The 13,105-nt window shown below is 46.8% G+C and overlaps 1 protein-coding gene across 1 annotated transcript in view; it reads right to left on the bottom strand.

Moving 5' to 3' along the window:
- SAMD7 (sterile alpha motif domain containing 7) overlaps positions 1–13,105 on the bottom strand; it is a gene marked incomplete at its 3' end in the record, with an annotated part of 136,932 nt that overhangs the window by 96,290 nt on the left and 27,537 nt on the right. The window contains exon 2 of the mRNA XM_082251695.1: positions 7,166–7,268. Coding sequence (XP_082107821.1) covers positions 7,166–7,241 — 76 coding nt within the window. The 5' untranslated portion in view covers positions 7,242–7,268. The remainder of the gene's footprint in view (positions 1–7,165; positions 7,269–13,105) is intronic.

The following is a 13,105-nucleotide window of genomic DNA, read 5'->3' as shown; positions in this document are numbered from 1 at the left end:
ATTGTAGCTCTGGCTGTATGTTTAGGGCCATTGCCCTGCTGAAAGGTGAACCTCCGCCCCAGTCTCAAGTCTTTTGCAGACTCTAACCAGTTTTCTTCTAAGATCGCCCTGTATTTGGCTCCATCCATCTTCCCATCAACTCTGACCAGCTTCCCTGTCCCTGCTGAAGTAAAGCATCCCCACAACATGATGCTGCAACCACCATGTTTCAGGGTGGGGATGGTGTGTTCAGGGTGATGTGTAGTGTTAGTTTTCCGTCACACATAGCGTTTTGCTTTAAGGCCAAAAAGGTAAATTTTTGTCTCACCTGACCAGAGCACCTTCTTCCACATGTTTGCTGTGTCCCCCACATGGCTTCTTGCAAACTGCAAATGGGACTTCTTATGGCTTCCTTTTAACAATGTCTTTCTTCTTGCCACACTTCCATAAAGGCACGATTTGTAGAGTGCATGACTAATAGTTATATTGTTGACAGATTCTCCCACTTGAGCTGTGGATCTTTGCAACTCCTCCAGAGTTACCATTTGCCTCTTGGCTGCTTCTGTGATTATTCCTCTTCCTGCCTGGCCTGTCAGTTTAGGTGGACAGCCATGTCTTGGTAGGTTTGCAGTTGTGCCATATTCTTTCCATTTTCGGATGATGGATTGAACACTGGTCCGTAAGATGTTCAAAGTTTGGGAATTTTTTTTCATAACCTAACCCTGTTTTAAACTTTTCCACAACTTTACCCCTGACCTGTCTGGTGTGTTACTTGGCTTTCGTGATGCTGTTTGTTCACTAAGGTTCTCTAACAAGCCTCTGAGGGCTTCACATAACAGCTGTATTTTTACTGAGATTAAAATACACAAAGTTGGACTCTATTTACTAATTAGGTAATTTCTTAAGGCAATTGGTTCCACTAGATTTTAATTAGGGGTATCAGAGTAAAGTGGGCTGAATACAAATGGACGCCACACTTTTCAGATATTTATTTGTAAAACATTTTAAAAACCATTTATCATTTTCCTTCCACTCCACAATTATGTGCCACTTTGTGTTGGTCTATCACATAAAATCCCAATAAAATACATTTACGTTTTTGGTTGTAACATGACAAAATGTGGACAATTTCAAGGGGTATGAATACTTTTTTAAAGCACTGTAACTACTAACATATGCTTAGGTAGCCTGGGATAAACTATATATTGTCCTGTACATAAAAAGTGATAGAAACTCAATTCTGAAATTCCGTTTTATTTAGGTGTCTGCAAGTTTAATCCCACCACCTTCTTTTATCTCAGGGACTATGGTGACAAAATTTGTGGGTGGAGTTGCTCATAAATTCTATTCATCTATAGAATTCATGTAACGCTGAGCGCTCCGGTCCCTGCTTCTGGACCGGAGCGCTCGCAGCGTTCGTTCCAGATCCACTCACCTGTGCCCGCTCCGGCTCCCTCCTCCGCTCCCCGCTCACATGGTTGCCGGAGCGTGCGCCCCTGCACCATAGGGCGCGCACGCGCAGGTCGTTTGAAATTTAAGGGGCCTGTGCACCAGTAATTGGTGCCTGGTCCAAACCTCCCTTCCTGTTTCCTGTGACCTGTTTCCTGTGACCTGTTTCCTGTTTCCTGTGACCTGTTTCCTGTTTCCTGTGACCCGTTTCCTGTGACATGTTTCCTGTTTCCTATACAAGTGACCTGCCCCTTCCAGCCATTGCCGGATCTTTGTTGCCTTGTTGCCTTAGTGAAAGCGTTATTTGTGTAGTCCTTTGCCTGTTGCCGAACCCTTTGCTAACGACTATCGCCTCTGAACCTGTGCTGCCTGCCCTGACCTTTGCTAAGTCTGACTACGCCTCTGCCTGTCCCTTTTGTACTACGCCTATATCAGCAGTCGGTGAGGTTGAGCCGCTACCAGAGGACACGACCTGGTAGTTACCGCCACAGCAAGCCCATCCCGCCTTGCGGCGGGCTCTGGTGAAAACCAGTAACTACTTAGAACCGATCCTCCGGTACGGTCCACGCCAATCCCTCACTGACACAGCGGATCCACTCCCTGCATCGCTCCTGCTACCAGTCCGGACCCTGACAGTAAGATCCGGCCATGGATCCCGCTGATGTGCCTCTGCCTAGTATCGCGGACCTTACTACAGTTGTGGCCCAGCAGTCGCAGCAGATCGCTCAGCAAGGTCAACAGCTGGTACAGTTGACCGCCATGCTGCAGCAGCTTCTTCCAGCACAGCAGCAGCCGCCTCCACCGCCTGCATCTGCTTCACCACCGCAGCCTGTGGCCGCCGCCACTTCTAGAGTCCGTCTGTCCATGCCGGCCAAGTACGACGGTGATCCCAAGTTGTGCCGCGGATTCCTATCCCAATGCCCCTTCACCTGGAGATGTCGGCTGACCAGTTCCCCTCGGAATGAGCCAAGGTGGCATTTGTCGTTAGCCTGCTTTCGGGGAAGGCTCTGGCCTGGGCTACACCACTTTGGGACCGCAACGATCCTGCCACTGCCAGTGTCCAGAGTTTCTTTGTGGAATTCCGGAGTGTTTTTGAGGAGCCAGCCCGGGCTGCCTCAGCAGAGACTGCGTTATTGAACTTGTCCCAGGGGAGTTCCTCTGTCGGAGACTATGCTATCCGTTTCCGCACCCTGGCTTCGGAACTCTCCTGGAATAACGAGGCGCTCTGTGCTACCTTTAAGAAAGGCTTGTCCAGCACCATAAAGGACGTCCTGGCCGCACGAGAAGTCCCTACCAACCTGAGTGACCTCATCCATTTGGCCACCAGGATTGACCTGCGTTTTGCTGAGCGACGAGAGGAACTGCTACAGGAAAAGGGAAGTGCTCGTCCCAGATGCTTTCCTCGTCTGGCGCCTATCTTCCAGCCTCCACCGCAACCCTCTTCTGGGCCTCCCGCCGAGGAAGCCATGCAGGTGGATCGGTCTCGCCTGACCACGCAAGAAAGGAACCGCCGTAGAGACGAGAACCTCTGTTTGTACTGTGCCAGTACTGAGCACTTTCTAAAGGACTGTCCTCTCCGTCCACCGCGTCAGGGAAACGCTCGCACCTAGTCAACGTGGGAGAGGCGTTGCTAGGTGTGAATACCTCCTCTCCGCGCATTACGGTACCCGTGCGGATTTCCGTGTCCGCCAAGATCTCCTTTGCTGCCTCTGCCTTTCTGGATTCCGGTTCAGCCGGTAACTTCATCGACGCCTCGCTGGTGAACAAGTTCCACATCCCTGTGGTTCGTTTACTGAAGCCCATCTTCATCTCCACAGTTAATGGAGAGAGACTCGACGGTATGGTGCAGTTCCGTACAGAACCCCTCCAGATGGACATCGGAGTCCTGCATTCTGAGCGATTGGAGTTTTTTGTGTTACCCCATTGCACCTCAGAACTCCTCTTGGGTCTGCCCTGGCTCCAGCGCCATTGTCCCGTTCTGGATTGGACCTCCGGAGAGGTTCGAAGCTGGGGTTCGGCTTGTTTCGGCAGATGTCTCAAGTCGGTACACGTCAAGTCTGCACCTGTTATTTCTCCTCCTCCCGGTCTGCCTGAACCATATGCGGATTTTCCAGACGTTTTTTGCAAGAAACAGGCAGAGGTGTTGCCTCCACATAGGCCATATGACTGCCCCATTGACTTGCAACCTGGCACTACGCCGCCTAGGGGAAGAATCTATCCTCTCTCCCCTCCAGAGACTCTAGCCATGTCAGAGTATATCCAGGAGAACCTGCAGAGAGGGTTTATCAGGAAATCCTCTTCTCCTGCCGGAGCAGGATTCTTCTTTGTTGCGAAGAAGGACGGTACCCTTAGGCCTTGCATAGACTTTCGGGGTCTCAACAGCATTACTGTAAAGAACCGTTACCCTCTTCCCCTGATTACGGAACTCTTTGACCGGTTACAAGGCGCCAAGTACTTCACCAAGTTGGATCTCAGAGGGGCCTATAACCTTATTCGCATCCGAGAGGGTGACGAGTGGAAGACGGCTTTTAACACCCGAGACGGGCATTTTGAGTACTTAGTCATGCCTTTCGGGCTCTGTAACGCTCCAGCGGTCTTCCAGGAGTTCGTTAACGACATTTTCCGAGACCTGCTCTATACCTGTGTCGTGGTCTATTTGGATGACATCCTCATCTTCTCTACTAACTTGGATCAACACCGTGCTCATGTCCGCTTAGTACTCTCCCGTCTCAGAAAGAACCGTCTCTACGCTAAATTTGAAAAGTGTTTGTTCGACCGTACCAGCCTTCCCTACCTGGGCTACATCATTTCTGCCAAGGGACTACAAATGGATCCTGCCAAACTGTCTGCCATCCTGGACTGGCCTCGTCCCTCTGGCCTTAAGGCCATCCAGCGATTCCTCGGATTCGCAAACTATTATAGACAGTTCATCCCGCATTACTCCACCCTTGTGGCACCAATTGTAGCCCTAACCAAGAAGGGGGCTAACCCGAAATCTTGGCCGCCCCAGGCCGAGAAGGCCTTCAGCGCTCTTAAGTCTGCCTTTGCCACCGCCCCAGTTCTGTCCAGACCGGATCCTACTAAGCCGTTCTACCTGGAAGTAGACGCTTCCTCTGTTGGTGCTGGTGCTTTGCTCATGCAAAAGACTACGAGAAGCAAGTCGGTTACTTGCGGGTTTTTCTCTAAGTCTTTCTCTCCCGCTGAAAGAAATTATTCTATTGGGGATAGAGAATTACTCGCCATCAAGCTGGCCTTGGAAGAGTGGCGGCATTTACTGGAAGGATCGGTACATCCCGTGAACATCTACACGGATCATAAAAATGTATCTTACCTCCAGTCTGCTCAGAGACTAAATCCCCACCAAGCTCGCTGGTCTCTATTTTTTGCCAGATTTAACTTCCGGATCCACTTTCGTCCAGCGAGCAAGAACCTCAGGGCCGATGCCCTCTCTCGTTCGTCTGATGTCACAGGAGAGGAAGTCAAGCCACAGCACATTGTGCCCCCAGAATGTCTGGTCACCGTGGCACCTATAGACTTGCGTAACCTCCCTCCCGGAAAGACCTATGTTTCTCCCCGTCTTCGCCTAAAGGTTCTTAAGTGGGGACATTCTTCTCTTCTCGCAGGACATCCTGGCGTCCGAAAGACTCTACAACTTATCTCCAGGAGATATTGGTGGCCATCCTTGGAGAAGGACATCTCTGAATTTGTACAGTCCTGCTCTGTATGTGCCAGAGACAAAACCCCTCGCCAAAGACCCGCCGGCTTTCTCCAGCCACTTCCCATACCAGAGACCCCTTGGTCCAACATCGCGATGGACTTTGTTACGGACCTACCACCATCTCACGGGAAAACGATAATTTGGGTCGTCGTAGATCGCTTCTCGAAGCTGGCGCACTTCATCCCGTTGCCAGCCTTACCATCCGCACCTCAGTTGGCCAAGCATTTCCTCCGACACATCTTCCGGTTACACGGCCTGCCTTCACATATTGTCTCCGATAGAGGAGTCCAGTTTGTGTCCAAGTTCTGAAGGGCTCTCTGTGGACAGCTTAAAATCAAGCTGGATTTCTCTTCTTCATACCACCCCCAAACCAACGGACAAGTAGAGCGGGTCAATCAAATCTTGGGCCACTACCTTCGCCACTTCGTTTCCTCCCGTCAAGACGATTGGGTCGACCTCCTCCCGTGGGCGGAGTTCTCCTATAACCACAAAGACTCTTCCGCCACCAACAAGTCTCCCTTCTTCGTGGTTTACGGTCGTCATCCTCTGCCTCCTCTGCCGTTATCCTCCTCCTCCGGTGTACCTGCAGTGGATGACCTGGTGCAAGACTTTTCTGCCATCTGGCGTGAGACGCGCCTGTCCCTCTTACAGGCCTCATCCCGCATGAAAATCCAAGCAGACAAGAAACGTCGGTCTCCTCCTGTCCTGGTTCCTGGGGACAGAGTTTGGCTCTCCTCCAAGTACGTCCGCTTCAGGGTTCCTAGTTACAAGCTTGGTCCTCGTTATTTGGGACCCTACAAGGTCAAGAAGAGGATCAATCCTGTGTGTTACCAACTCCATCTCCCTCCCTCCCTTAAAATTCCCAACTGTTTTCATGTCTCCCTCCTCAAGCCTGCGGTCTTTAATCGCTTTTCCCCCAAGAATCTTCCTCCCACGCCTGTATCCGGTACCTCGGATGTCTTCTCCGTTCAGGAGATATTGGCCTCTAAATTGGTCAGGGGGAGAAGATATTTTTTGGTGGACTGGGAGGGCTGCGGTCCTGAAGAGAGATCCTGGGAGCCAGAGGAGAATATCTTGGACCGTAACCTCATCCTCAGGTTTCTGGGTACCAAAAAGAGGGGGAGACCAAAGGGGGGGGGGTACTGTAACGCTGAGCGCTCCGGTCCCTGCTTCTGGACCGGAGCGCTCGCAGCGTTCGTTCCAGATCCACTCACCTGTGCCCGCTCCGGCTCCCTCCTCCGCTCCCCGCTCACATGGTTCCCGGAGCGTGCGCCCCTGCACCATAGGGTGCGCACGCGCAGGTCGTTTGAAATTTAAGGGGCCTGTGCACCAGTAATTGGTGCCTGGTCCAAACCTCCCTTCCTGTTTCCTGTGACCTGTTTCCTGTTTCCTGTGACCTGTTTCCTGTGACCTGTTTCCTGTTTCCTGTGACCCGTTTCCTGTGACCTGTTTCCTGTGACATGTTTCCTGTTTCCTATATAAGTGACCTGCCCCTTCCAGCCATTGCCGGATCTTTGTTGCCTTGTTGCCTTAGTGAAAGCGTTATTTGTGTAATCCTTTGCCTGTTGCCGAACCCTTTGCTAACGACTATCGCCTCTGAACCTGTGCTGCCTGCCCTGACCTTTGCTACGTCTGACTTCGCCTCTGCCTGTCCCTTTTGTACTACGCCTATATCAGCAGTCGGTGAGGTTGAGCCGCTACCAGAGGACACGACCTGGTAGTTACCGCCGCAACAAGCCCATCCCGCCTTGCGGCGGGCTCTGGTGAAAACCAGTAACTACTTAGAACCGATCCTCCGGTACGGTCCACGCCAATCCCTCACTGACACAGCGGATCCACTCCCTGCATCGCTCCTGCTACCAGTCCGGACCCTGACAATTCATTTTTAAACCTTTTCAGGTTAATTTAGTTAAAACAAAATTTAGTTTATATTATTACTAGAAAACCTATTTTGCAACACAGTATAATATTTGAAAATGAATAATTTAGCACAAGCAATCATAGGACTTCTTCGGTTACCTGCAGCAGACATACAGCCGGTGAACTGGTAAAGATGCTTCCCCTCCAAATTACCTTGGTCACCAATCACTGACATCTTTTTACAATGTTTACATACAGTTACCTGTAGAATCATGTAAAACAGAGTTTCATTAGTTTAGAGCAGAAAGAAACAACAAAAGACGATTGGTTGCTTGAAATTTGGCACATTTTACATTGTTCTGTGCCTTATTACATTAAAGCTGAAGTGTAGTATATTTTTGGGGGATACAGTACAGGACACATTAGTTATATGTAATGGTGTGTACCCCATTTTTGAACCTCCTTGCACTGTGAAGTGCTCACATGCCGCCTTCTGTCTCCTCTGCTATTCATAATGCACATATTACTACTCTTTCACAATACATCGCTTTCTATTAAGGAGGAGCAGGATTTTCTCCATCCATTCACAAACAGGATGCATTGTAGGAGTTCATCTTTCTCAAGGCAAATGGGAGTCAGTAATGACAGCCTACATATTTATTTCAGAACAACACTACAACTACAGCTTAAACTCCAGGTTTTGTGTTACTTTTAAATAAGGGTTTCTTAACCAGGGTTCCCAAGGGTACTGACATGATTTGGATAGAGCGCTTCCCCACATTTCCCTCATTTGCAGAGCTGTGCCAGGAAGCTGCTGGAAGTCCTTTTGTAGTGCACTGTTCCCTACCACCCCTTCCTCCCCGCCTGTCCACCCCAAGTGCTTGTAATATGTAGGGGCCAGCAGGGAACAGTGCACTACAACAGGACTTCCAGCAGCTTCCTGGCACAGCTCTGCAAATGGGGGAAATGTGGGGAAGCGCTCTATCCATCAGTCACCTTGGACTGAGGGGCAAATCATGTCAGTACCCCTGGGAACCCTGGTCAAGAAACCCTTATTTAAAAGTAACACAAAACCTGGAGTTTAAGCTGTAGTTGTAGTGTTGTTCTGTGCAGTGCAGCTGTGCATGAGAATGAAACTGCACATTTAACACTGGTGGGCTAAATTCTTGCATCTCTCTTCAACTCCAATATAGTCTCACCCCTCTTGATATGTTCTTAGTAATATACAATACATTAAAGTTTAACAAACAGAGAAATCAGAGGTGAGTAGGCTTGGGTGCTAAGGTGCAAAACCTAACGTACAGTTACTTTTGTCTCCCCTTACTGTGCCCCGCTGCTGCTCCCCCCGCCCCCCGCATGTAATATTCCCTGCTGCCACCCTACATGTTATGTTTCCTGCAGCCCCCCATGTAACATGCCCTGCTGCCCCCACATGTAATGTGCCCTGTACTATGCCCCCTAACTCCTTGTGCTCTTCCATGCTGACCCCCTGTAATCCAATCTGCTCCCCTCTGTACACTTATCTCAAGTTTGACCCAGAATTGAGCATCTGTGCAGAAAAAAGCAAGCGCAAATTTCACGTTAAAGAGGTACGTTTTATTATTCATTCTTATTTAATGCTATTTCTAAAAGTATTTGTTGTTCTATCAACAAATATGCTTGCTGATCCCACCAGTGTACTGTGAGCTGTAGATATGAACATTATTCCAGGGATTCCCTGAGATCTCAAACTTTTTGCCAAGGGTTTCTCCAAGGTAAAAAGGTTGACAAACCCTGCTTTATATACTGTAGTTATATACAGTTTATACAGCCTAAGGGATTATGCACGTTGCAGCTCAAAGAAGCAGCTCCTACAGGCTTTTGAGATTTTTTGAACTCTTATTATTTCTGCCTGGAAACTCCCCTCCATGTTAGCCAATGTGTCCATGCACACTATGGCTTTTTCAGGAGTTTACAGGCATATGCTTTTATAGGCAGAAACCCCCCACCAAACTCGCGTCTTTGAGAGGTGCTTTTGAGCAGAAAAGATGCCCAAGTACCCAAAACATGGCAAAAACAACCTAAAAAGTGTGAAAAAGCATGAAAAAGCTCAGTGTGGCTCAAAAACGCACAAAACACAAAAAGAAAAAAATGAGCAGAGGGGAGGGTTTGTGAAAAAAAAAATGCCTATGCTCAAAGTAGTTCAAAGAATCTAAATAAAAATGTGCAAAAGAGCCCAAAAAAGCACAAGCTCCTTCAATCTGAAATAAAAGCTCAAATGCCTGTAAAAGCAGCTTTCTTTTTTTGAGATGCAGTGTGCATAATCCCTAAAAGTAGCCTAATTTCTTAGTAAAGAAAATTGATTGTTTGGGCCAGCTTGGCCCAAATAAACCATTTTTAGTAACACAAAACCTGAAGTTAGGCTTTAACTTTAAGCTCATATAAAAAGTCAATCTAGGTATTGGCTCATTAAACCACTTTTAATAATTTTACAAACAGGTGGCAAAAGTACCCACATCAACCTTGACATTAGCCTCTTGTAAACACATAGGCGCTAATAATCAGGCTCTGGGGCTGACAAAAAAAAAAAAAACAGATATTCAATTATTGTAATAACTATTATTAGGCTTTAACAAAAAAAGATCAAATCAGAATTAGTAAAGCAAAATGCAGCTTGTTTGAATGTGCTGGCATGCACAGACATGTGGCAATGATGGAGCGATGCCAGTACAGAACAAGTTAGCGGAACACTGGCTTATTTCCATTTACATTATGCCCAGATATTAGAGACTGTTTCCTGTCTGTTCACATTATGCAGGAAAGTTCAGAGTGTTGTGGAGCGTGAAACGATGCTAAGCTTATTGTCACAGATTAGAAAAGAGAACCGGCACGGACAGAAGTTTAGAAAAATAAAACAAAGAGAAGTGTCCTTTGTAATAAAAGCTTCAAAATCATACTAAGGGTCCATTCACACTGGCTTAAAAAAATCGCTGCTTCTACAGGAGTTTTGCGGTTTGTCTGTAGAAGTTGCTCAATGTTATCCTATATGTGTCCATGCACATTAGAACGTTTACAAGCATATTTTAAGCTTAGCGTTTAGAGGCAGAAAAAAAACCCTTCTGTTTTTTTTTTTTTTTTTTAAAAGCTCCTAAAAGCCTGTAAAAAAACGCTCTATATGAGCGTTTTCTTCTGGCGAAAGAACCTTTTAAAAACCCAGTGTGCATGGACCCTAATTAAAAGTATTACATTAATTATTTAGTATGTATTATTAGTAGTAATTAAAGTATGTGATATTTTGTTCCAACATGCTTAAATATACTAAATTCTACCACTCTAGATTACTTAGAATTTTACACACTCCACACCTAAACCTTTAAGATATTAAACCCAAAAGCAAAAATTGTATATACATTGCAACTTACCAAATTTTTTTTTTTTTTTTTTTTTTTTAGGCTTTTACCCTTTATTTTCACCTCGTGATTTGACCAGTAACACACTTACTGTCTTAGGGTGTCTCCACACTGGATGGAGGTGCAATGGAGATACCTTTGGACTGTAGCATTCTCAGTCTAGGGAGATTGTAGTGTTAGATGCACTAGTAGATTTAAATGGACCTGCGTGACAACAAAAAGACAAATTCCAGCAAACACTTTTTAAGCAGTTACAGCAACAGTTTTTTTTTCTTTTTGGATACAGGTTTAACACAAACTAATAAAATCTGACCATTGTAAGCACATCTGTCAGTGTGAAATTTTTGTCTCAACACTTTAATAACCACTTTTGCTGGACAGCTTGGCCTGTTAACAGAGGTTAAAAAAGCAACAGACTCACTGGCAGAATTACCAGATAAAAATAAAGAAAAAATCCTAAAAAAGAAAACCAATGCAGCCAATGCATCCAAAAATCTGTAAACTGCAGTGTAGTTAAGTTTTGTTTTCAAGTTTCATTTACATTCAAAATTGCAAATATTTGGTGGCTTTTTGGGACCATGTACTTTGTAATTGTCACACGATTATCATTTTATGTTATGCCAATCTATATAAAAGAATTAAAAAAAAAATGCAAAACTAATCTTTTCCACATTGTTCCTTGAAATCTGCTGGCTGCTATAATGCCCATTTTGTCTTTCTGTTCCTGCACTTATTTAGGTGACCTTTTACTGTCACAGACACTATAGTAGACCTTCCAGTCCATGAAGTTCTATTACACTTGAAGAGAGCATTTTGCTTTTATAATTTCAATGCAAAATGCACTGTCAACTACTATTAGTACATTTCCCAACATCTGAACCTGACAAAGAGGGACAATTATTTTTTTAAACGGAAACATGTAAAAGGGGGTGTGATCAGCTAAAAGTAGGCATAATCATATAGCTCTGGTTTAAAGACCTGGGGTAACGGACATGTACAAACTTCCACACATTCATTTTTAGGAAATTATACTGTTCCATTACATATGCTTCCTGCACATAGCCTACCTTAAAATAAGAATTTTAGGAGTAATGTACTTAAAATGCAGTGGTCAGGAATATGTTATAAGAAGCCCAGTGTACAGAGTGCAGTGATGAGGAGTATGAAATGTACAACTGAGTGTCTATTGTGCAGCGCTCAGGAGTGCTTAATGCACACAGTGTGTAGGGGTCAGGAGCGCATAAAGCACAAGGTAAAGGGCTAAGGAGTAGGGTTGAGTGGACACCTAGATGTCCGTGTTCGACGGGTTCGGCCGAACTTTAAAAAAAAGTCCGGGTCCGTGTCCCGGACTTTTACCGAACTTTTCCCGGACACCGAACCCCATTAAAGTCAATGGGGACCCGAACTTTAAGGCACTAAAATGGCTCTAAAACACCAAAGGAAAGGGCTAGAGTGCTGCAAATGGCAGCAAAACGTAATTAAGAGCATGGCAAGTGCTCTGCAAACAAATGTGGATAGGGAAATAACTTAAAACAACAAAAAAAAAACAGAAAAATAAAACAATGTTCTTCTTCATCTCTGAAGGACGAGGCCCATATGGAGTAGGAGGGAGGTTGAGGTGGTGGTGGATGTGGCGGTGACATAGGCGTGCGCACAGGGTGTGCCCTTGTGTTCCTTGGCACACCCTAATTACCTAGGGCACATAGCATTGCCAGTGAGGAGATGGGAAAGATCTCCCTCTGACCTGCTCTGCTCTATTTCTCTTTGCCAGCAGGGAGAGTAATGTATCGGGGCCATGTACCTGTAGGCAAACACATGCATGTGTATTTCAACTTTGGGGTGCACACCTTAATGCAATAGGCTGCGCACACCTATGGGCGGTGTAGGTGGAAGCGGCGGTGGAGGAGGACCAGGGCCGGATTAAGAGCATCATGGGCTTGGTGCTGAGGATTTTGAAGGGCCTTAAGGGCCGTGCCTTGGCATGCACCCAGAGGAGGAAGGGTGCAGCCATGCATGCCTAATTCAACATGGGATGCTGTCTCTGAAGCCCATAAACACATCCATGCATCGGCAACTGTCCCTCCTTGTCCGGCCTTCGCGCTGTGTGGGGAGGTTCTGAGGGTGCTGCCTGGGGAAGCGAGCATAGAAGCCAGACTTCTGTGTTTACAAGTGACAGAAGAGCGGTAACAGTGAATATGGCCAACCCGGGGCCTATATAAAAGGTAGGGGCCTGGAGCTGCAGCTCCAATAGCCCCTACGTTAATCTGGCCCTGAGGAGGAGGACGAGGTAGCCAACACTGCTTCTTTTCACAAATTTTAAATGAGGGTACACCCCAAAAGAGTGAGAAAGAGCAAAAATGGAACAATGGGTGGGTAAGGTCGGTATCCATTGCTATTCTGCATAAGGTACGGAAAAGTCCCGTGGGATCCATGCCTGGTTCATTTTAATGAACGTGAGCTTGTCCACATTGTCTCTGGACAGGCGGCTGCGCTTGTCTGTTATAACGCCCCCAGCCGTGTTAAATACCCGTTCAGATAATACACTGGCTGCAGGGCACGCCAGCACCTCCAAGGCGTAAAGGGCAAGCTCAGGCCATGTGCCCAATTTGGAGACCCAGAAGTTGAAGGGGGCAGACCCGTCATTCACTACATGTAGGCGTGTGCACACATACTGCTCCACCATGTTGGTAAAATGCTGCCTCCTGCTAAG

Source organism: Pelophylax lessonae, assembly GCF_965119305.1.
Source record: "Pelophylax lessonae genome assembly, chromosome: 3".
In the NCBI taxonomy this organism is placed as follows: domain Eukaryota; kingdom Metazoa; phylum Chordata; class Amphibia; order Anura; family Ranidae; genus Pelophylax; species Pelophylax lessonae.
Note: the sequence above shows the minus strand (reverse complement) of the source record. Positions and strands in the feature narration are given on the sequence as shown.